Source organism: Hippocampus comes, unplaced genomic scaffold, assembly GCF_001891065.2.
Source record: "Hippocampus comes isolate QL1 unplaced genomic scaffold, H_comes_QL1_v1.1 scaffold327, whole genome shotgun sequence".
Lineage (NCBI taxonomy): Eukaryota > Metazoa > Chordata > Actinopteri > Syngnathiformes > Syngnathidae > Hippocampus > Hippocampus comes.
The window spans coordinates 1658792-1681777 of NW_017806221.1; the positions used below are offsets into that span (position 1 = coordinate 1658792).

The 22986-nt window shown below is 40.4% G+C and overlaps 1 protein-coding gene across 1 annotated transcript in view; it reads left to right on the plus strand.

The window, feature by feature from the left end:
• Window positions 1-22986, plus strand: part of vps13b (vacuolar protein sorting 13 homolog B) — a 343085-nt gene that overhangs the window by 52720 nt on the left and 267379 nt on the right. The window contains exons 16-17 of the mRNA XM_019856211.1: window positions 1436-1560; window positions 16917-17101. Coding sequence (XP_019711770.1) covers window positions 1436-1560; window positions 16917-17101 — 310 coding nt within the window. The remainder of the gene's footprint in view (window positions 1-1435; window positions 1561-16916; window positions 17102-22986) is intronic.

The window sequence follows — 22986 nt, forward strand, 5'->3', positions numbered from 1 at the left end:
TGAACAATCAATTGGTCAGTGAATGAGGATGCCTCTAACTGAACAGCCAATGAACATCTGCCAATTCTGCAATTAAGCAGTCAAATTCCACTTCTGTATTTTGAGAGTGGGACCATGACTTGGTGGAGGTCAGTCTGGCCACATCTCACCCATTTCAGGAAGTGACTTGCAATGGATATAAACTAAGGCTTATCTTAATCTTTGTTTTATGGAGAGTGGTTGTCAGAGTTTAGGTGTCTGTTTTGATGGTGGTGGTAAGCCATTATCCCACCCCCACAGTTGTTGAAAATAACTAAAATGAGCTTGAGAGGGAGCCTCATGGGATGTATTTTCCAGAGGAAAAAAGGAGTGAGATTTCCAAAATTGTAGTCTCTCTTAAAAAGAAACAACAGAAAACAAGATGGATATATTGTGTTTTGGTGTGTCATTATTTTGGTTTTATCCGTCTTTTCTGGAATGTCCTCCTACCAAGATTTTTTATGGCAGCATTAGAATCAAGCGATGCACTCTGCATTTAAAACTCTTGCATGCACGAAAAAAAAAATCCCCCCAAAAACAAAAAAAACCCCGAATTACAGCATTAAACTGCTTAAAATTAGACCCTTAAAACACAGAACACCCTCTGATTGCGTTCGACTTTTCAAAGTTCAATCAATATACACAAACTATTTGACTGGAAACCAAATTCTTCTCACACTTCCGTTGATCAAATGTCCAAGCTGTAATACTGTACCAATAAACAACAATTTAGACAATGCAGTGAACATCGCCGTCAAGGCATCCATTTTAAATGATTGCCTGCACAGAAGTGTGTTTTTTTTCCTTCTTCTTAATTCACTCTTATCATACATTTCTTGACTTTTAACCAGTATCAAAATAATGACAACCTCCTGCATAGTGTCAAAAGTTGACTCACTCAAAATCATTCGGTGATTTTTGTTTTTACTTGATTAAAAAAAAAAAAAATCCCCTCCTGCTTTTCATTGCTAATACAACCACACGAGTCTAAGCAGGTCTCTTTTGCAAAAAAACAAAAAACAAAACAAACAAAAAAAAACATACAAAGCAGTTAAGTTATGCTCTTTTTGGCTCGTTCCAGTTAGTAAGCACCAACAAAGCCACTTTTCCTGATGGAACTTGAACAATTAAACAAGCCAAAAGCTCATTGCGGAGGCAGACATAGGGTGTGCATTGAAATGTGTTTTAGAATATTAAATTAATGGCCACTGTTATCCCCCAAAGCACAAAATGTATTTTAAAATAATGCTTTTTTTTAAGCTTTTGCAGGCCAACGAAGGTCCTACGATGAGCCAGAGTTGGCTTGAATTTCAAATAACATAACCTTATTGAGAAATAGGAAAACATTGCAACAATGCAGATGTGTCATCTTACCGACTTAAAGCACATCTGCTAACATGTTTGTCCTTTTCTCAAGGTGTTTGGGTTCCAGGCAGGCCTGACATGCCAAGACGCTACAGGCGGGTTCCTTCCTCTCATCCCTGTTATTCCGTCCTTTAGCACAGCAATTTATGGGAAGATGATCCAGAAGCCTGCATGCTGGTGAGTACCTGGAGTGACAACTTGTATTCATTTTTAGATCTTTTAAAACCACCAAAATGTAACTGTTGCAGAACATATAGGCGGATTGCAAAAATGGGGAGGCACAGAGAGGGAGAGATAAACTAGTTGAATCGTAGCAGTCAATATTTCTGTGAAAAACACTTCAAGGTCATAAATGTAAAAAAAAAAAAAGTGTGGCATCACTTTGCTTAACTTGTGCTGTGTGATGGCATTGTCAAGCCACGATGCGAAGTAGTTAATTGTCTGCCTTTCGTATATTTGAACCTACGTGAGCCGGAACTGTCATATACAGCGGACCGCCTGCTATGCAATTTGTTGTGTGAGTCAGTGTCAGTACAACTTCATTTCACTGAGCAAAGAGTGCAAGAAAAAAAGTGAATGGAACTTATTTCAGTGTTTTTCTTTCTAAAGCAGATACAAAAATCACTTCCTTTGTCTTTGTTGTAATCTATGATTGTGTGTCAAATAAGTGTGAATGTATGTAAATTTTATGTGCTCTTTATCCATCTAAATCAGTGGTTCTTAACCTTGTTAGAGGTACCGAAGCCAACCAGTTCATATGCACATTCACCGAACCCTTCATTAGTGAAAAATAAAAATACAATTTTTTTTTTACAAATTCAAGACATAAAAAAACACATTTATTAAAAACAGAAAAAAGTAAACACAATTCGTATAAGTATAAAGTATAAGTTTTTTAATTGTGCACAAAATAAACCAGCCAATGATGGCCAAGCGGGCGTGTCATAACTAATTGACATGTTGAGTCGGGTGTGTCTTAACCTCCATGGCAGAGGCTCCGTCGAACCCCTGAGACTGATTCACCGAACCCCGAGGGTTCAATCAAACCCATGTTAAGAACCACTGATCTAAATCATAACAAAGCCCACTGAATATGACTGAACTAGATGACATACGCGGAAATATTGGTATAATCAGGACCTCATTTATCCATTGTAGAAACATCCAGAGAACCATTGCTACAAAGCGCACTATAGCCTCTGCACTTTTACCCACAACTTGCAGTGAAGTGCCTGATTTGGGAATCAATTACTGAGCCCCTGTCAAAGGGCTGCAGATGATTTAAACTTTTCTTGACTTCTTTTCCAGACAATTATCGTATGTGTACACTTGAGAGCAGGTCACGCAGGAAACGAGAACTCCACCATGTCGTCTTCTGTATGAGCAAGTCTTTGTCAAGACTGTTTTACATCTCTGTTCTCAATAACTTGTAGTCGCTTGTTTGATCTCCAAGTGCGCCTTTTCTGCCCTGCCTACATCAAATAGTGGACTCAGATTTGAAACGCATGTTATTTTTCACATTGTGTTTCTCTTTTAAGAAAACCTCACAGATCATACTGGGCTGGATTTCTTTTTTGGATCTGGGACCAGCCCTTAGAAATAACACTGACAAGCTCCCGCTGCATGTCTACCTCCTTCAAGTGATTAATAGACACGGTGTTCTTGTGCCTTTAGACTTTTAGATCTTTCAAGTATACCTTGACTTAAGTTTGACCTTTTCTGTCTCAGGTGCCTCATCTCTATCTGTAATTAACACAAACTGACAGTGTGTGCCTGTAAGAATGATGGTGAGCTGATTTGACAGGACCTCGGTTCAAAAGAGCAGCAACCCTGTGATATTTCACTTTTTCCTTTTTCTTTCTTGCATTTTCAACATGCTGGACTCGCGCAACAACATCCCTGTGTTTCATTCATTCATTCATTTATGAATGGCGCACTCGTGCATTTTTTTGATAAGTTTTTCATTGTTTAGATTTGGGTTAGCAACCTTTTTGAAACTGAGACCTGCTTCTTATGTAGTGATTAATGTGAAGAGCTACCAGTGCTTCTGAAATACCAAATTTGCTCAGATTACCTTTCATTAGATGTTATCATCTATGTGAAGACACTGATCATGTTATTTCCCCACAATAATGATCAATAATTATTTAGGAAGGTAGCTACACATTACTGTGCAACATCTCTATACATCTAGGCAGGTGTTCGTGTTCTAACAATCACCTCTACAACCTGCCTTGGAAATCACAATTTCCCATCAATGATGCACATGATCCCTGGAGCGAAGGGCCAACATCTTGGAGACCCCTGGCATAAATGGAAATGATAACCCAAAAGAAAATGAATTTATTCAGTACATGCTGCACTTTGTTGGGATTGGATTACTATTTGCAAGCAGCAACAGATTGCTCATCGTCCTGACTCTCCTTTTAAAGTAAATGGAATTGTGAGGATATATGACTGGAAAAGACAAGGGATGCAATTCAGTTGCTTCTGTTCAGTCATTTACTCGAACAGACAAATAAACACACATTTGACATACTTTAACTGAATCTTCCTTGCTTTTATACAATTACACATTACAATGTGGATAACCACTGAGCATCTGTTCAAGTCCAGCTCCTCTCCTGTGAGTTTACTTATAGTCCTCATGTTGCTTTTGGTCTCACCACAAAGGCTCTTGCCTCGCACAGTGGGCAGCCTGGGACTTTCAGTGGGGAAAGTACATTGCTCTGACATCCTTTGTCTGCCACCCTTGGCCTTAGCTGGGCATGATTTCTTCTGTCAGATCATGGATCCCTTCACATAAGCGATGTTTCTAAGGTAATTGGACTACAGTGCTTGTTAGCGATTGCAGAGTGACCATGTGAATTTGGGGGGGGGGATTTGGAAATTATGCAGAATGGAGAAAATAAACCTGCACTCGTGCCAGCTTTTTTATTTATTTATTTATTTTTTGAATCATCATACGATTCTTGACTGAAAGTGTCCTGATCGGTTAAACCCTGGATACCTTAACCAACCTGAAGTCAATTTTTTTCTTCTAACCATAACACATTTAATTTGAGTGGCATAGTGGAACACTGTGTGAATTGCTTCTGCTAATATTTAACAGATAGTATTAGCAGTTGTTAAACAGTAAACGTGAATCCAACGCACAGTCAGGTTCTCCGCCAAAGTATCTGAGCAGAGGTGAAGGTTACCTAACTTTTTGCAATTTGGGTTCCCTGAGAACAGGATCAGCGTTCTTGAAGTGTTGTGTCATGGATTGGGGTCAGGAGCATGGCAACTATCAATTTCAGCAAAATGTGGTTTTATAATGTTGGCTCAGTATGTTAAGATGAAAGACCGTAGTTTCTTGTCTTCTATTTGTAAGGACAATTCCTTTTTAACACATTAAATGTTGAAACCATAAACGGCATAACATCTCTCTGCTGGCAAGAAAAATGCATTCATTCTCGTGACTTCAGCAGCTATTTTGTGAAATGACATTGAATTAGAGTATCGCACTGTGTACATGGAAATATTGTTCGGACACTTCTGCTAAAGAAAAAAAACCCATCGGTCGCTGAATGAGTTTGACACTGACTAGTGACAATCATGAAATGGTTGATTAACTGATGAAAATCGGTTCATCATTTGAATTCTTATCACGCAAACAACTGAAGCTTTTACAACCAACCGACTGAAGTAACTCTCAATGAGACTTGTTCACCTCCAGCTCCTACTCCAGCTGTCTCTCATGTGATAAGTGCCTTCTCCGGACTCCATGTTTCAACTCCTTCCACACAAATTCAATCACCTTTAGATCGGAGCTCATAGAAGGCCACTTTAGAATAGCCCGTTTGGTTGTTTTAGGTCATTAGACTGTTGGGGGACCACTGGAGCCGAGACCGAGCTTTCTGACACCCACTGGCACGTTGGCCATGATCATTTTTAGAGTTCAATGTCCTCTGCACAGATTCAAGACAGGTTGTGTCAGGTGCTGCCCCAGAATGTAATTCCTCCATGTTTCACAGTAGGGAACAGCCTTTTCTTGGTATGCTTTATTTTGTGTCTGAAAATACGAGGCATCTTGTCTTAAAGACATTCTCCCAGAAGCTTTTTGGCCTGTCAAAATGCATTCTTACTCAATTTCAAGTTATTTCAGTGACTGTGGTTTGAAGGGCACGAGCAATATACTTGGACTCACATAAACCTCTCTACAATTGCGATGTCTGGAGCTCCCAACTTCACCCATGCTTAGTTTCAATTGTTCAGGCTGTTAAACCCTTAATCCCAGATGAGATCAGTGCTATAAAAAGTAGGGATTGTTGCGGGATGTGGCACTTAGAAGTGGTGTTAGAAGTGCCACCTGCATTGATCTACGCTAGAGCTGTCCCCCCTCACGCTCATGCCATGCAATATGCAGGGCCACCTGAAAGCATCGGCACATGGAGGCAGGCCAAGTCTGGGGCCCGCCAGCCCAACCGACCAACAAAACCTGCGGCACCTTAGTGTGGCTGGTGGCTTTGCAGACTATAATTCAGGCCCGCGTCAGCTTTTATGTGGCACTTTTAACAGCCCCTGTTTCTCGCTCAGCTATTTCAGAGGGGGTAATTTCTTAGACCATGTGGCATTACAGGTGCATGTTGTATAGCCACAAAAAGTTCATTTACCCTGTTAATGTTTCTGTACGAAAAGAGAGTTTCTTTTCCCTTGGTACCTAATTCTTGCTGTAACTCTTATTACATTGTCAGTAGTTGATTCAGTTTTTAACACAACTTGAAGGATTGTTTTATGTGAAGTTGAAAAGTCCATTACTATGTCTGGACCAGTAGTCTAGACTCTAGATTAGCTCATGTGGTGATTTATGAAGGCTGCTTGAGGCATCTGAGGCATGAGCCTTGTGGTGTGATTGTAATGCCTCATTACTTCTGTTCATAGTTAAGGCGAGCAGCTCCTGGTCTGTATGTCCAAGTGAACCCAAGAACAAGGAGGTCAACGCCGTGCTGACTTGTCATGTTTAGCAACTATACTATGTGTGTGTGCGTGCGTGTGTCTGCGTGTGTGTGTGTGTGTGTGTGTCTGTCTGTCTACTTGTCTACCATTCAAACTTTATTCATATAAAACTTTTCGTACATAAAAATGGAACTCAGTGGTGTGCAATTAAAACTTTAAAATTACAACATAAAAAGAGGACCCCCCAAAACACACACACACACACACACACACACACACACACACACACACACACACACACACACACACACACACACACACAGACGACCCTGATATTAAAAAGAAGACATGGCAAGGCACAGAGAAACCATATGAGGAAAAAAAGCACCCAAGGGTGGCTAATCCACGCTGAGTGACAGCTGCCACGCCTCCCAGCGGATCTAGAAGGCAGGTTGTTGGATTTACCTGTGAGAAAATTCAACCAAGTGTCCTTGCATCAACCAGGGCAAAACTTTCCAGTGTTTCCTCCGGTAAAAATGACTGTCCAAGTTTATTGAAACTTAGATTTTGAGGTGATAAAAGACAGGATCTTTTGTCATCGATTTTACTTCAGAAGTGGTCTGCAAAGTCCTCACAGAGAGCGTCTGTTGGTGTCTGTGGGAACTTTTTCGAATGGGACTTGTTTAAAAGTTCAAAGGCGGAGAGAGAATGCTGGGACTGTTTTTATTCACTGTGATGAGATAAAAAAAATAGGATGTTCTTGCCTGTTTGACTGTTTTATTGTCAGATTTTAGTTGTTCACATAATATCTCATGGTGAACTGTTAGTTTACTTTTTCTCCCCCTCCTGTCTGCACTCCTGCATTGTCTTTTTGAGCTCTTGATAACATCCTTTCTCCACAGGGGTGTGGTCTTTATTTTTCTAGTTTTAGTTGAAAGTAAAGCCACTGAATATAGTGTTGATTTTAAATTCCTGATAAAATTATCAACAATAAAATCACAGGGTGCAGGTAAAATATCAGCAGCAGTGCTCTTTAAGATCTTGATAAAATTTGCAACCACTTCAGAAGTTAGGTGGCGTTTCCTCACTTTTCTCCCCGGGGGTTCCTGATGATTAAAACTGGCCATGGTAAAACATACACAGCCAGGATAACAACAAAGGACACACCAATGGACAGGCCCTAAGTTTCGATCAGGTCCAGGGTGTGTCCACTGTTGTGAGTCGGCTGGGAGACTTTTTTCAAATCCAAACAGTTTAAAAGGTTTAAAAATTGTCTGCTCTGAGATGTTGTCCACGGGCAAATTAAATTCGCCAGTCATTGAAATTAATTAAATAAATTAATAAGTGGAATGTAAAATGGATAAAAACTCTGAAAATTCACTAATAAAAGAAGTGGAGTGATGGGGAGGTTATAGACAGCAATGCAGAGATGCTACAAACAAAGCCATAATGTTGGAAAGATAAATACCTGTTAAAAATGATCTCCTTTGAGATAAGAGAAGTTTTAAAAATGTATGCAGTTCTGCCGCCTCTTTGACCATCCCTGATAGAGGAGGTCTATAGACAGCGATGCAGAGATGCTACAAAGGCATCATGTTCGAAAAATAAATACCTGTTAAAAATGATCTCCTTACAGATAAGGGAAGTTTTAAAAATTGATGCAGTTCTGCCGCCTCTTTGACCATCCCTGATAGAAAATAGTTATGTATATACTTGTGTATATAAAAGAGTGAAAAAGAAGAGATTGATAGAGACAGAAAAAGAGGGAAACAAGAAAGATTGACAGTTGTATTTTGTTTGCAAGGGTATATACTTGTGTATACAAAAGAGTGAAAAAGAAGAGATTGATAGACAGAAAAAGAGGGGAACAAGAAAGATTGACAGTTGTATTTTGTTTGCAAGTTGGAATGAAGAAAAGAAAAAAAAAGGCAACTTGTGAATGGTGTCCATTTTGTAATTCAGAAATTTAATTGTCCCCACAAGGGGTCCATTCAAACCTAAAGAAAAGAGAAAAAAAAGGCAACTTGTGAATGCTATCCATTTTGTAATTCAGAAATTTAATTGTCCCCACAAGGGGTCCATTCAAACCTGCAATGGCATCTGATTTAATATTGATCTAATTGACACTTCGAAATGGACTGCACTTCATTGTAAACTTTTAGCGAGATAAAAGATACGTTTTCAGGCAATACAGAGGCGATCCTATTTTGTCCCATTGTGTAGTGACGTTTTCTTTCTTTCAATTGGTTATCAATGTCAATGTATGTGGTTGACACGTGTAACTCTCTGGGTGTATTACGCCCTGCAGCAAGACAGCGTCATCATTCTCAGAGTTTATTCCGACTGCCGAGTTGACGGACATCATATACTGGAAATAATCATCTCGCCGTTGGTATTCAGTTGTCATCTGGTAGCTGAAGTCAACAATGATTGATAACTCCAGCTCACTGTGACCAGTATGCTATGTAAGATGTTGAAAAGTCAGCGTCTTCTCCACCCAGGAGTATTTATTCAATTCAAATAGTAGAGTAAGATGTTTTTGTTGAAGCTGCAAACCATAGGGTGAAATGAAGAGCAGGTGTTGATGTTTTCCGTTGACTGAAACTCGCTTAATGCCTGAATCAGTCATCTGAGGAACTGAAGCTTGAGGGAGGGAAAACAGTGGGAAATGGGGAAGGGTGGATGGATTATCAACTTTGAATGGATTATCACTGTGGTGTGCATTCCACTTTCCTCTCCTCCCTGCAATTCCTCAGACTTCGGTGCAGCTCCACTGCTTCCCATCAACAAGTCTATCCAATTTTTGCTGCTTCATAGTCCATATTTCCCTTTTCTGTCTTCTGCCCCAGAATAATACTAAACAACATTACTCTGCTGTGTTTCACCGTGACATGATTTACAACTGCTGTGAGTAAAACTTGAAAATATGTCTGAGACCGTAATTCTTATCCTAATAATGACCCACACGTCCACCACAGCTGGACATGTTAGACAGCGGCAGGAAGCTACACACACGCTCATACGCAGGCCTCTTGATATGTTCTCCTTTAACGCCTGATGAACCACGTCATTGCCATTTTCTCGCCCTGCGATCCGCAGCTGTCTGCACAACTTGATTAAAACATTTCTTTTGGTAATCCCTGTGTAATGAAGCTCTCTCCTGAGAATGTGTGTGTGTTTGGAGAGAGAAAGAGAGAGAGAGAGAGAGAGAGAGAGACAAGGAGTTATGGGGAGAAGGGAGGGAGTGAGTTTCACTCTACTGTTTCTTAGTTTAGTTATTATAGGACGGATGACTGAGAAATGCACACATGGAACAAGTTTGACACAAGGCTAAGGAACAGCAAACCCTTGAAAATTGACTAGAAATTTAGCCGCCGCATCATCTTAATTCCACACTCACTCAGATCCAGTGGTGTTAGGTTTGTCACCTGCATGTCACGATTGCCTTAAACCCATGTGATTTTTGACTTGCAGTCACTGCCATTAATTGGCTATGTAATGAAGTACCGGACCTGAAAAAATTTTTAGGGTTTGTTTTTGCTTTTTGCAATACAGATGATGATAACCCTGTGATTACAGTCTTTTATACAACATATTGGAGAAAAAAAATATATGTCACTGGTTTGCAACCTATTATGCCCCCACATCCTGAGAAAACCCGATCCCTCAACAAAAGTTTTCGGAATTAAAGCTATTATTATATGTACATACATACGGGTATATGTGTACATGTAATAGACAAAGGTTTTGAATTGTACAAAATGGCACCCATTGAAATTATATTTGCACAACTTTTTGGAGAAACCTTATTTATATGATGTTACGAGTACTAGTCACAAGTTGGGACTTTTCCTCTCAATAAGACCGTCTCCAAACTTCTGACTGGCATTCTGTTAACTGAGCTCTGAGGACGTGTTCCAATCCAAATCAATTTAAAGGGTTTTGCTTCAGTTGTTTTTGCAATTGGAAAACAAGAATGGATATCTCTTGACTGTTTTCTTTTGGTAATGTTTGCTTTGCTTAATCAAGGCAAGGCGTGACAGTGAATGATTGAGGAAAAACTTGAGATAACGTCGCTGGCTCCAAGACGGTGGCTATCAGTTTTGTCTATCTGACAAACGTGACACTCTGTGGCGGATTATATTGGAGCTGCTGTGGAGTGAAGTGGTTCAGATAAGCCAAATGTCAAGAGAAAGTAACACAATGTAATCATGATTGAAACGGACTGATTTTATTGACATGTTTCTTTTGCTCCCTGAATTTATTCACCCTGAATGACTCTCACCTACAATTGATATGAAAAGTCCACACACCCCTGGTCTCATGCCAGGTTTTTGAAAAATGAGAGCAAGATAAATCATTTCAAAAGTCTTTCCTCCATTATTGTGAGATATAAACTGGGACAACTCTATTAAAAAAAATAAAAGAAACAATCTATTGTAGAGAGGGAAAGTCGAACTAAATAGCTGAGATTATGTGGGTGCACACACTCTTATAACTGGGGATCATATTCAAACTTAGGTTAAATGGGAGCCTCTGAACAACCCCAAATACAGTTCAGTTGTTCTAGTAGGATTTTCCTCACAATCACCTTTTACAGCATAATCCGTGGTGCAGCGAGAGCTTCCACTGCGTCAGAGGGATCTCATTGTTCAAAGGTATCAGTCAGGTGAAGGCTAAAAAATTATTTCCAAAGCATGATATATGCTCTGGAACACACTGAAGATAGTCATTAGCAAGTGAAGAAAATATGGCACAACAGAGTGACATTACCAAGAACTGGAAGTTCCTCCACAATTAATGAAAGGAAGAGAATGAAACTGTTCAGGGATGTTGCTCATAGGCCAACAGCTACATTGAAGGAATTTTTGGCCAGTGCTTTGTAAATGTGACAACAATCTCCTGTCTTCTTGGCTATTTTAGTGTGACAAGATGGGAGCAAAGAAAATTGTCCATTTATCTCGGTCATGTTGGAATTAAGCCTGTTTGACACACACAATTAGGTTGGTGACTTCAGCCAGGCTGTTGTATCGCTATGACCGTTCTATTTGCTCGGACTTTCCCTATCTATGGCACTTTTTAGTACACTTATTAGTTGAATCCAGTGAGCACTCATTGTTACATGGGCTAGGCAAAGTTGGTCCCTTTTGCAGGTATGACTAAGAAAAAGGATCGTTTTGGGCAGGGGAGACCTTTGGCATTTGGCAGAAAAAGCTCCACGGCCATGTACTCCATCATTTTGGCATCCATTATAGAGTATTACTGGGAAATTACAGTCTTCTGGTAGTTACTGTTAGTCTAGCAAGCATTAAAGATCAAAGAACCGGGAAAGGTTCCCACTCAAGTTTTCAGTCTTTTTTTTTTTTTTTTATCATAACAAAAACCTGACATTTGAACCGGTGTATGTAGACTTTTTAAATTTTTTATTTTGTAGTTTTCACATCAAGATCTCACTTCAGACAAACCTCACCTGCGCCAGGGAAACTACAATTTTGTAAATGTAGTCTACTACTCCCTTGCGGTCCATTAAAAAGCACCTTGCTCCTCATCTCCTGTCGACCTTCCAAGCCCCGCAGCTGTCTTTGTCACTGTATGTTGAAAAGAGTGAGGGGAAATGATTTTTGGTCCTCTGCAGGATGTGAGTAATAACAAAAATGAACACTGTGGAAAAATGTCTGCCGGTTCCAAGCTTGTATTCTGGGACACTGTATAAACCATTTGGACCATCTGCTCTTGGCAATATATTTCCAATCATGGCAAGATGTCGGTCTTATTTGTCTTTGCAGTTGAGGAGTTTTATTTTCTGTTGTTACTAGCACCTCTGTCAGAGCATTGGTATTGCTCTTGGTATTTTTGAAATTTGATGACACACATCACACGCGCATGCATGTGCAACAATAATGCCATGAAAGTATGTTTTAACATTTTCATTTCTATCCACCCAAGTGGATTTTTTTTTTCCCACCATGCGCATTGATGTGTGAATTTTTCTGGCAGAAGTATCAACCTATTCGACCTGTATGGAAATTTTATTTTCCAAATTGAAATTGGTGTATTTAAGGATACGCATCTTCAGTAATAGATGATGGAGATAGCGGAATGTAACTCAAATCAGCTCTCAGCTAGGGTTGGATATATTCAAACGCAATATGAGAGAAATAGGTTCTTTTGTGTAGCATTACTGTTTATTGTCACACCTTTTAGATTTTACTTATTCATTTTAATGACTAAAAGCAACTTGTTTTCCATTTCAATTTCACCTTTTAGCTAGTCAACAGAAGAAACAAACGAGGCAATAGCACCTCTGTTGTTTTCGTTGCCAAAACTCATGACTCATAGCTTCTACACAACACCTTGCCCTGTTTTGCTTGATTTGGACTGGGGCAGTAGAGAGGAAGACAGATGTGCCAGTCACTTAGTGACCGAGTCCAGCAGTTTGGGAGTCCTCCAATTGGCTTTGCCTCGATATGCAGTATGATTTTGTTACAGCACCAACAGAGGACAGTTCTGCAGAAGGCGCTTAATGCTGTTGAAATACATCTGGCGCTAGCTGGAGTTAACATGCCCCGAATAACTCCTGACTAATTTTAATTTCCCCTTTCAATATATTTTTAATTGCCTACGTGTTCTCAAGAGAGAATTGATTTAAATAAATTGCGCGGGGTCAGACACTGTCATTTGAACAAGATTGTGATGTTCAACGCAGGGAGCGAGTTTCTTAATATAGGAGCGAAGGTTCCAAATAGGTTGCAGGGTCACTTCTCGTGGGTGTCTACATCATTGTCGAAGTATGCCTTAATGAGCTCCACTTCTCATTGGGGAAAGGCAGCTTCAGCGTTCCATATAGCAAAATGTTAGATGCCGAATACTGGGGGTGGGTGAGTACTGATACCGGGTATTGGTATCGGGCCGATGCCCGGCCTTATTTCAGGGTGTTGGAACTTGCGATGGCGGCTAATGCTGGTATTGGTCGCTGTCGCGATGTCTCAAATGGCTGTTTTATAATCAGGAACTAAATCGTTTCAAGGTCATCTTCATTAATTAAATGTATTGCACAACACAATGAATTCTGGGAACCGAATGTCTCCACCAACATTACCATAAAAACCCCCAACAAATATTCAGAAATGCATTTTCTATATTTATAGCACACACTTTGGCATTGACAAGAAAATAAGCCTCATGCCGCCAGCATTGTTGAGCTGGGCTGCTACTGTTGCTTCCTATAAAAGCAGTTGAGGGGCGTGTGTTCCTGTAATAAGTTCAAAGCTTGCCAATAAGATCATTGATGTGATAGTGGCTCCCATTAGCATTAGTACGAAGCTTCTGATCAACGCAGGTGAAAGCCTTCAATTGCTGCAAGTAGTTTTAAATTGGGTGCTGGTTACTGTCTGGGCTTCTACCGGACATTTGGATTAGCTCCGTGTTGTAATTCTCAGTTAGACTCATATTTTTAATTTTTTTATTTTTTATTTATTTATTTTTTGACGTTATTTCCGGCTCAGCAGAGTGCTATATGACATGATGTCAGATTTCCTCTTCTTCTTCTAAGGTATGCATGTCATTATATGGGTGCCATCCAGTTTTCAGACTCAGACATGACAATTGAACTATCCATCCATCCATCCATCCATCCATCTATCCATTTTCTAATCTGATTATCCTCACAAGGGTCGCAGGTGTGCTGGAGCCTATCCCAGCTGTCTTCGGGCAGGAGGTGGGGTACACCAGCCAATCGCAGGGCACATGTACACAAACAACCTTTCGCGCTCACAGTCACATCTCGGGGCAATTTAGAGCGTTCCATTAACCTGCCATGCATGTTTTTGGAATGCGGGAGGAAACCGGAGTTACCGGAGAAAACCCACACAGGCACGGGGAGAACATGCAAACTCCACACAAGAAGGCCGGAACCGCTATCGAACCCTGCACCTCTGCACTGTGAGGAGGACGTCCCGCCCACAATTGAATCAAACCATGACTAATTTGTGTTTTCAAAACATGTCACTCGAAGGGCTGTTGTATTCCACTTAATTATTTGCACCTCATCATATTCCTTGAAAAGAAATCGTACAACCACATATTTTCATTGCGACTTTTTCCCTTCCACTTGTTTCATTTATTTTTAAAATTCAAATTAATTTAATTGTGTCTTCTATAGAAATATATTTTATGAGCAAATGGACAAAATATAGAAAATTGCCATTCAACTCATGCAGTTTCAAGAAAAAATGCTATTAGCAGATATAGGTCTGTAGCAACTTGCCACTCAGTGATCGCATGTCACGCCCGTAAACAACTGTTTTGTCAACGCCACTCGAGTAAGCGCGCCTCAGCAATCGATAATCCGCTGGTCTCTGCTCTGTGCGCGGAAGTGCGAACACGTATGCACGTGTGCGGTGTTTTGGTTTCAACCAATCAGCGCCGATGCAACCCACGTCACGGATCGAGCAAGCTCAAACATCAACACTACTTGCTAGTTAGCCTACGTGACGCACGAGGCCTCACGGACACGTTTTTTCCCGATTATCTGTATGCCTTGCCTTTTTCTCCCAGGTACACATTTTCACTGCACTAACTGTCTTGGCCACTGCGACTTTTCCGTTCCACTGGAGCCTAGCAAGTCTGTTCAGAAATAGAGGAAATCCCTTTAGATCTTTCTTAAAATTGATCTGTCATTGTTTTTTGGGAAATTTTATGTTTCAAACATTGCTCGTGGTATCAGTATGGATGACTACTCGAGTTGAGTACTCATACTGGTATCAGTATCAAACATCCCTACCACATACATGTGGTTATTTCTTTTGCGGGGTAAACGTGACTTTTGTTAGGGCTCTAAGTGCTTCTCTTTGGAAGCATTAATTCTTTTCAGGCCGTTTTGGTTGCTGACAGAATGCTGTTCACCACGTTGAATTGCGAGCTGCAATCTGAAGTGTCTTGCTGTCCTCACATCCAACATCTTGACCCTAATGAGACTTTCTGCATCTGATTTAAGTCCATCCACATTGCTTTTTACGATGAGTTGGTAATAATATAATAAAAGCAGGTGCATAATTAAGGATTTAGAGGACCGCGTGCGCATGACAACTCCCTTGGAATCGCACTTGAATGAGCCAACAAACCTTTATCCTTTGCCAATCTGCCTATTGAAGTGGCTTTGCAGACACATTTGCTCTGCATGTGGGGCACATTATTGTTGCATGGTTCCCTTCACTTTCTTTTGCACATCAGCAAAATGTAACCCTGTGTACACATGCACACTGGCATGCACAAACACATGAAACTCCGTTTGATGTCAAGCTGTATAGAATGTAACAGTAGTGATTTTAATAGTTTAGAAGCATGGACGTCAAATGCACCACATGGGGCTGTGGATTAAAAATATGCATGCTATCAAGTGAAACCTGTTGACCCTGTCACATTTTCTCTTCGCTTTTATGTTCTTTCTATCAAGCTGCCTCTACGTCTTTTAGTTGCCCCCCAAAGGCAGCATGCGGTTTAGTTCTCCGCACCCGTCTGTGTATAGCTAACAGGTCGTGTCACCCTGCTGAACCACCCAGGAGCAGAATAAAGGGAAAGCTGTGGAGACACTGAAAGGAGAGCAAGAGAGAAGTAGAGAAGTTAAACGATTGCAGAGCTGCTTAGTAGGGGAGAAACCCCGTGACATACCGCACACTTTAAATGGGAATGTGTGATTAAATTAACTGTGATGTTATTTCACCTCCTAGCCATCTTTGGAAAGTACGTCTGTTCTATTTTTATCTTTGTAGTCATGTAATCAAAAGTCTTCAGGACACAAATGGTATTTATTGCCTCTATCGACCTTGAACGCATACAGAAATGAACCACATAATGAGCTCTGTTTAGGACTTAGTGCATGTGCTGGTGGTGTTGTCTCACCCAAAATTGAAATCAGTTCTCACCTTGCAAGTAGTTTTAATAGCTAACTGGTGAATTTGAAAGGCATGTGTTTCAAGATACTTGTGGATGCGCAATACAAGCTAGGCATTAAGTGGGCAGTCTAATGTGGAAGTGTGTTGTGTGTGTGTTTTCATATCTGTATCAGAAGATGAAAATGTTCATGGTCCAGTGAGGGTCTGGTGGACATAAAACTGAAGGACATTAATCCAACCGCTGTTACCTCATCCTCCATAAATCCTCGAGTTTGTCTTTCACACGCATGCATCGACATAGACATGTAACCTTCCTCTCATTTGACAGATGGAATCTTAACTTTGCCGAGATTCTTTTCCGTTAGGTTTCTAGGCTGGACATCCTTTTGCATTTATCATCATTTCAGTTTGGACTGAGCTGAGAGGGGGTTCAGTGACAAAGCTGCCAAATAGCCAAAGAAGCTTGGCTGGCACCTACATTTGATGTTGGAATCCATATCTCCCTGTGTAGTCTCTTGTGCTAATAAGGCAATATTATCTTTTAAATCAGAACGTGATTTAAAGTCAAGCAGAACCTCCCACCAGTGCTTTTTTTAAATTCAGTTTGCATCTGACCGGGATTATTGTGTGTAAGTACCTTGCCTTCAGTTGGACTATCCTTCACCTAATCATCTTTGTCTGTTGCTTTTCATGATCTCGCAGGAGTAAAAGGTCTTCGGTCCCCACCACAGAATGTATTTTGGAGCTTCCTCACTTCACTGTGCAGGCTACAAGAGCCCAGACGCATTTGCTCCAAGCAATCTGGCAGAGCTGGACACATGGCATGTTGAATGGGGCACCCTCGACGCTCAGCGAAAGCCTCATCAACGAGGTTTACAAAGCTCCAGGTGTGTTAGATCCTTCTCAACTGACTCTGCTCAATGATGCCCCCATTTCATTACTGGTTTAATCTGCCCCAAAATGCAAGGTTTGTACCGTACCTCTGCATGCTATCACAAACTACTTCACTGATATCCACAAAACCTGTGAAAGGGGTATGGCGTGGGCTCAAGCTGAAGCCAATGTGACATTCACCTGCTACACACTGTATTCTCTTTCTTAAAAACTTAACCTAAAAAAAAACATTCTATTGCGTCAGGAAAGAGCATTTTGAGACCAGGAAACTACAGTAGTAAACATGTAGGGCAGACAGCTCAGCAATGAAATTAAATTGCCCATAGAGCCTAAAGTAAAGCCAAAGTAAACAACAGAGTTGGGTGATATTTTGGAGTTCCATCATGAATCATGACCACGGAAGCATTAAAAATTTTCCCTTTACATCGTCATTGTATAAAATGGTTAAATGAAAACAGTCACTATTTCAGTCACATAAATGCGTATCGGCTTGTCCTCTACCTGGGAGGGGGCTAAGTGTTGGAAGTGCTTGTCGAGAATAGGTTAAATGAACTTCAAGTTCTTTACGCTTCAAATTGTCTGCTATATTAATGTTCAGTTTCAGCATTTTGCCTTTTTGTTCGAGACAAATTAAAACAGTAGCGCTTTTCATGTTGGTCACATCTGGATAGTCCTCTGGGGAGTTCGGGGTTTTCCAACTCATTAGGATTGCGCTGTTTGGTAAGCCGTCAGTGTTTGGCTGCCAAACCAGCAAAGCTACCTTTTTACTGTTGTGTGGCTGCCAAAATGTATGAAACTGGTCTCCCGTGGAGTGAAGTCAAATATTCCTCTTCTCTCTCTCTTTCTCTGCCTTCTCTTGGAACAGGGTTTGAATAGTTACACGGAGAAACATTTTAACATCTGGACATTTGGTTGCAGGTTTGAAAAAAAGGTGGTGGGGGAGCTTGCATTAAAGGCTTAGGAGACACAGAAGTGTTGAGTATTGGTGATGTTTGTAGTTTAAATGTTGAAGTGTTAAATCAATGTTTGAAACTGCTTCTGAATGTTTGAAGGTGAGTAGCTTTTTTGCAGTTTTCAGTTAGTTTTTTTCAGTGAACCTTTGCTGTTTTGCGGGATCAAGTATACTGTATATCGCCAACGTTCGGGGGTAATGGATGCCCCCTAAAAAAACGATGGAAATAGTGATGTTGGTCTGGTTTTCAAAGTAGCAGGAGAGGTTGTTGCTTGGTGCTCGTTTTTCACACAAATTTCACATTTTACCAGATTGTTATAGCCGTTACACAGCAAACAGATATAAATGCCCACCAAAGCTCGCTGCCTTATCTGAGTTCCTCCTGCGGCACACGCTTGCAGCTGAGCTCAACCGAACTGAGAAAGGAATGAAACAGTTCACAAAGTGATTCCATTCGGTATGCTCGGGGATAGTCTTCTTCATCAGTCATTTAATTCTCAGGGCATTGACTCGATCGCAGCTGGACTGCTGTTTGTCTCAGGAAGTGAGTAGGCTTCATCAGTTCATGCAACAAGCATGATCGATCTATTTGCTGCGAATTCCATTCAGTGCATCCGCATACAATATTTTTTTGTCATTTGCAAACAAGACAACACTACTCAGCCCCATCTACCGGAGCCTCATTTTTGCTGTGAATCATGTGAGAATTTGGTTTAGAGAGCGGTAATTGACGCCAAGAAATCATATTATGTTCATCTCGTCTTTGCTCGTGAACTAAAAGGTTCATAGATTCTAGCCCAGTCTTGAATTAACCACGTTTGTCTCTTCATTAGCCTACAAAAATGCATATTGATTTAGTCCAAATTATTGTTTGTTAATAGAAGGTTTTAGTCTCATCCAGTCTACTTTTTGACTGGTGAAAAATGTGCATTGACAGAAATATTTTCTAGTTTTCGTGAACAAAATTAACACCAGTCCACCGTTGCACCCCCCCAAGAATCTAAGAAGAATATTCAAAATGCTTGCTAGGCAAATGCGTAATAACACACCCAAATCTGGTGTGATTTGTATATTTTCAGTGTGCACCGCTTATGCGTACATTTGTAGTTTCAAGGCTGACTAAATGCTGACACTTAAGAAGGAGCAGAGCGTTGGGGCAGCATTTTAGTGGCTACACAAAGAGCACAAAAAGACAAACCCCATTCCGAAGAAGTTGGGACATAGTGTTTAAAATAAATAAAAACAGATTACAATGATTTGCAGATGTTCAACCGATATTTGATTGAATACACTACAAAGACGTGATATTTAATGTTCAAACTGCTAAACTTGATTGTTTTTTGCAAATAATCATTAACTTACATTTTAATAGCTGCAACACGTTCCCCCAAAAAATTGGCACAATGTATTCTGCAAACTTGTACAAATTTAAACTAAGAACATGCCGCAAAGATATTGCGGCCTTAGGGAATCTGAGGAGAAAGCATTTCCCAGCATGCTTCTTTTTTGGGTTATTTTATACTGACATGGTGTAATTGTTAAAGTGGCGTCGTGTGCGGTTAAAGTGATTGCCACTTTTGGTGGTGGTGGTGAATGTAGCACCCTGAGCTTCAACGTGAGTGCAATTATTGACATTCTGGTCTCTTGTGACAAAAGAGAACCACATGCATGGTAGCGTGAAATTCAAAGTAAGTAACACTGAGTGAAGTCACCCAATGTGTATGGGCTTGTTTACGCTTGTGGTGTGGGTCACTTCCACACAATATATCAAATGTTTCCTCGGCCACTTCCGTCAGGGTATACAATTACATCTGGCCAAGGAGTTTGACACACGTGGCGTAGACTGACGCACACTGAACAATACATAAAGAGGCACTCTGAATTAGCAAAAGCTGTTCTCTTTGAGTTGTTTTTAAAGTAATTTCTTCCCCTCTCTTTTGATGTTGGAGTTTCTCAATAGTCAAAGGTGTTTCATATTGAGTCTCGCTGATAACACATCTGGTCAGTGTCCTTCGTGGGAGAGCTGCTTTGGAATGATATTTCATTCCTTCCCCAAAGAAAGAAAATCCAAAAAGCAAGGGGGCAAACTCACAAAAGCTTCAATTTTAATCACAGCGTACTGACAGGCAGGTAAAGTTTCCTCAAAAAAATTTGGGCCTCCGATTAAAGCAGCTGTCAGACATTTGAAATCACAGAAAAATGACTGGAGCCTTGCCACAAAAACTTTTTTTTTTTTTTTTTTTTCTGCAATTACTGCACAGTGGCAGCAATTTTAAGTAGCGTGGTCAGCAGCATACATTTTGCCTTGATAACTGATAAATCTTTGAATAAAATCAGAACATTACAAATGTGTGAAATTGTGTATTTGTCGAACAATGCTGGTTGTCCACTTTTGATGTGTGTTCATTCAGCTCAGTTGATTTTTTTGTGGTGACCAGCACTGGGAGTAATGGCGTTTTATACTGTGTTTCTTTCTTCCTTTCATAACTTTGCTGCTGTAAATTGGGAATTTCTCCATTCTGAGACGAATAATGGTTTTCTTATTCTTATTCTTAATTTTTATTTAATGATGTGGAATATAATTGTTTTCAATCATGATAACACCATTATGACCAAAAAAACACGGCTTGCTGTTTTTAATTATTAGATAATTGAAGCTGTGTTCATCACACCAACGAGACCTCACCCCCCTTTTTTTTTTGTAATTGTTATTTTTATTTAAGTGATGATAATTAGCTGAGGTAGAGTCAAATTCTATTCAGTCAATCAGAGGTACAGTTGGGTGGGTGTTGACACAAACAAGATGCTTGCACAGAGGCACACACAAGTCTAAGCCCATCGTGAATTGTGGAGGCTGTAGAAACGATAAACAGGTGAAGCGGGCTTCTTTAACTGGACGTATAGGCATTCGTGAATCACCGGTGGTCGTCCAGAGAGAGGGACCAGCAACAGAAAAGGCTCGATCCCCTCTGAGCCTCAGTTTAGTTCTTGGTACAGTCAAACCTCGGTTTTCGTCATAATCTGTTCCAGAAGGCTGTTCGAAAACCGAAATTGTTCGAAAACCGAAACCACGCTCTTTTTAAAATAAAAATGTTTACTGAACACGCCTGCTCACAATGGAAAGCGACACGAGGAAGCGTCACTTCCTCGTCTACCCGAGGAAGCGTCACTTCCTCGTGTAAGGAAGGCGAGAGGAGTCAAATGGTGCATTCAAGTGCGCTCAGTTTGTTCGAGAACCGAAATTTGTTCGTCATCTGAGGCATGAAAAACTCTAAATTTTTGGTCGAAAACCGAATTGGTCGAGAACCGAGACGTTCGAAAACCGAGGTTTGACTGTACTTCTCATAATGTCTGGTCCGCAGACCTGAGGCGCCGTGCAGGTGTGTAGGGGCGGATGAGCTCAGAGAGGTAAGGTGGCGCGAGGTCATTTAGAGATTTGAAAACAAATAAGAGGATCTTGAAAATAACTCTAAAATGTATGGGGAGCCAGTGAAGGGATGCCAGAGTAGGAGTTATGTGCTCCCTCTTACGAGTACCAGTCAAGAGGCGAGCAGCGGCATTCTGGACGAGCTGGAGGCGCTTCATGGACGACTGGCTGACTCCAAAGTAAAGGGCATTGCAGTAATCGAGCCGTGATGTGACAAAGGCATGAATTACTGTCTCAAAGTGTTCATGAGAGAGGAGAAAAGTAGTATTTTTCCTTCCATCCATTATCTGAACCGCTTTATCCTCACGAGGGTCGCATGTGTGCTGGAGCCTATCCCAGGCATCTTTGGGCAGTAGGCAGGGGACACCCCGAACTGGTTGCTAGCCAACCGCAGGGCACACATAAACGAACAACAATTCACAATAATAATCATTAAAAAAAAGAAGAAAATGAAAATGAACCAATGAAAAAAGGAAATTTCTTTGGAAATGTGATGTATTTGTGTACTGTTTCTATTAATAATTTATTGTATTAAGTGGCCATTCCAAAAACAGGGGTGACCAGCAAGGACTGCACATTGTGATTAACCCATATCTTATGGAAGATATATCATTGGCACGTGCCAGGCAAAGTATTTATTTATTTCTTTAAATTTACAGTGCAAGGACTCTAAAGCACTTTATGCTTAACTGTTTTGGCAAATATTTCGTTAAATTCTTTTAGGTATGAACCACTTGCCTAGAAGGTGTGACATTTTTTTTTTTTTTTGAAAACACTGCTAAAAGAAATGATAATTGAAAATGTTACTCACAATGAAAATGATTGCGTTAAGGCCTCCAGTAAGTCTACCAGTTGTAAATCCAGTCAATGTCAAGTTTGATTATCAAAGTTTCAATGCCGTTCTACTCTTTTTAACCTTTTTGAAAAGCGCTCATACTGTATATGAAGTTTTGTTTTTTTTTTTCTTTTCAAAGAAGTAAAAAAGTAACTACTTCCCATGTTCAGGAATTACATTCATGCAGTACCTCAGTGAGCAATTCAATTACTTTTTTGGGAAAATAATTCATAACCACTGTATAACTAATAACATTTTGCCCAACTAGTCGTAACACACCACTCATTCCATCTCTTTCTTTTGCATTCCACATGACGTACTTGCGCTGTGTTTGGTTCGTTGCACAAAAACTGGAAATGGAGAGGTGTATCACAGAGAAACGTATCATGTTGATACCCCGTCGGCTATGCACTGAGGGTAGAAACGTTTTTGAACTGTTGACAGACTTTGTTGACATTTTCTTGCAATCTCTTCTGAGCTTATCTGAATCCTTATTCCGATTTTCCCTTCATTGTTTAATCTGATTTTCTTACATATGATTTCTTTGCCCACCAGCTGTGATTGTCAGTTGAACTCCTTATGTATTCTGTTATACTTTCAGGATCCTTGTGTGGTTTGTAGTAGCAGGAGCAAAAGGAAGCCTGTAATTCCCGCCCATCGTGGC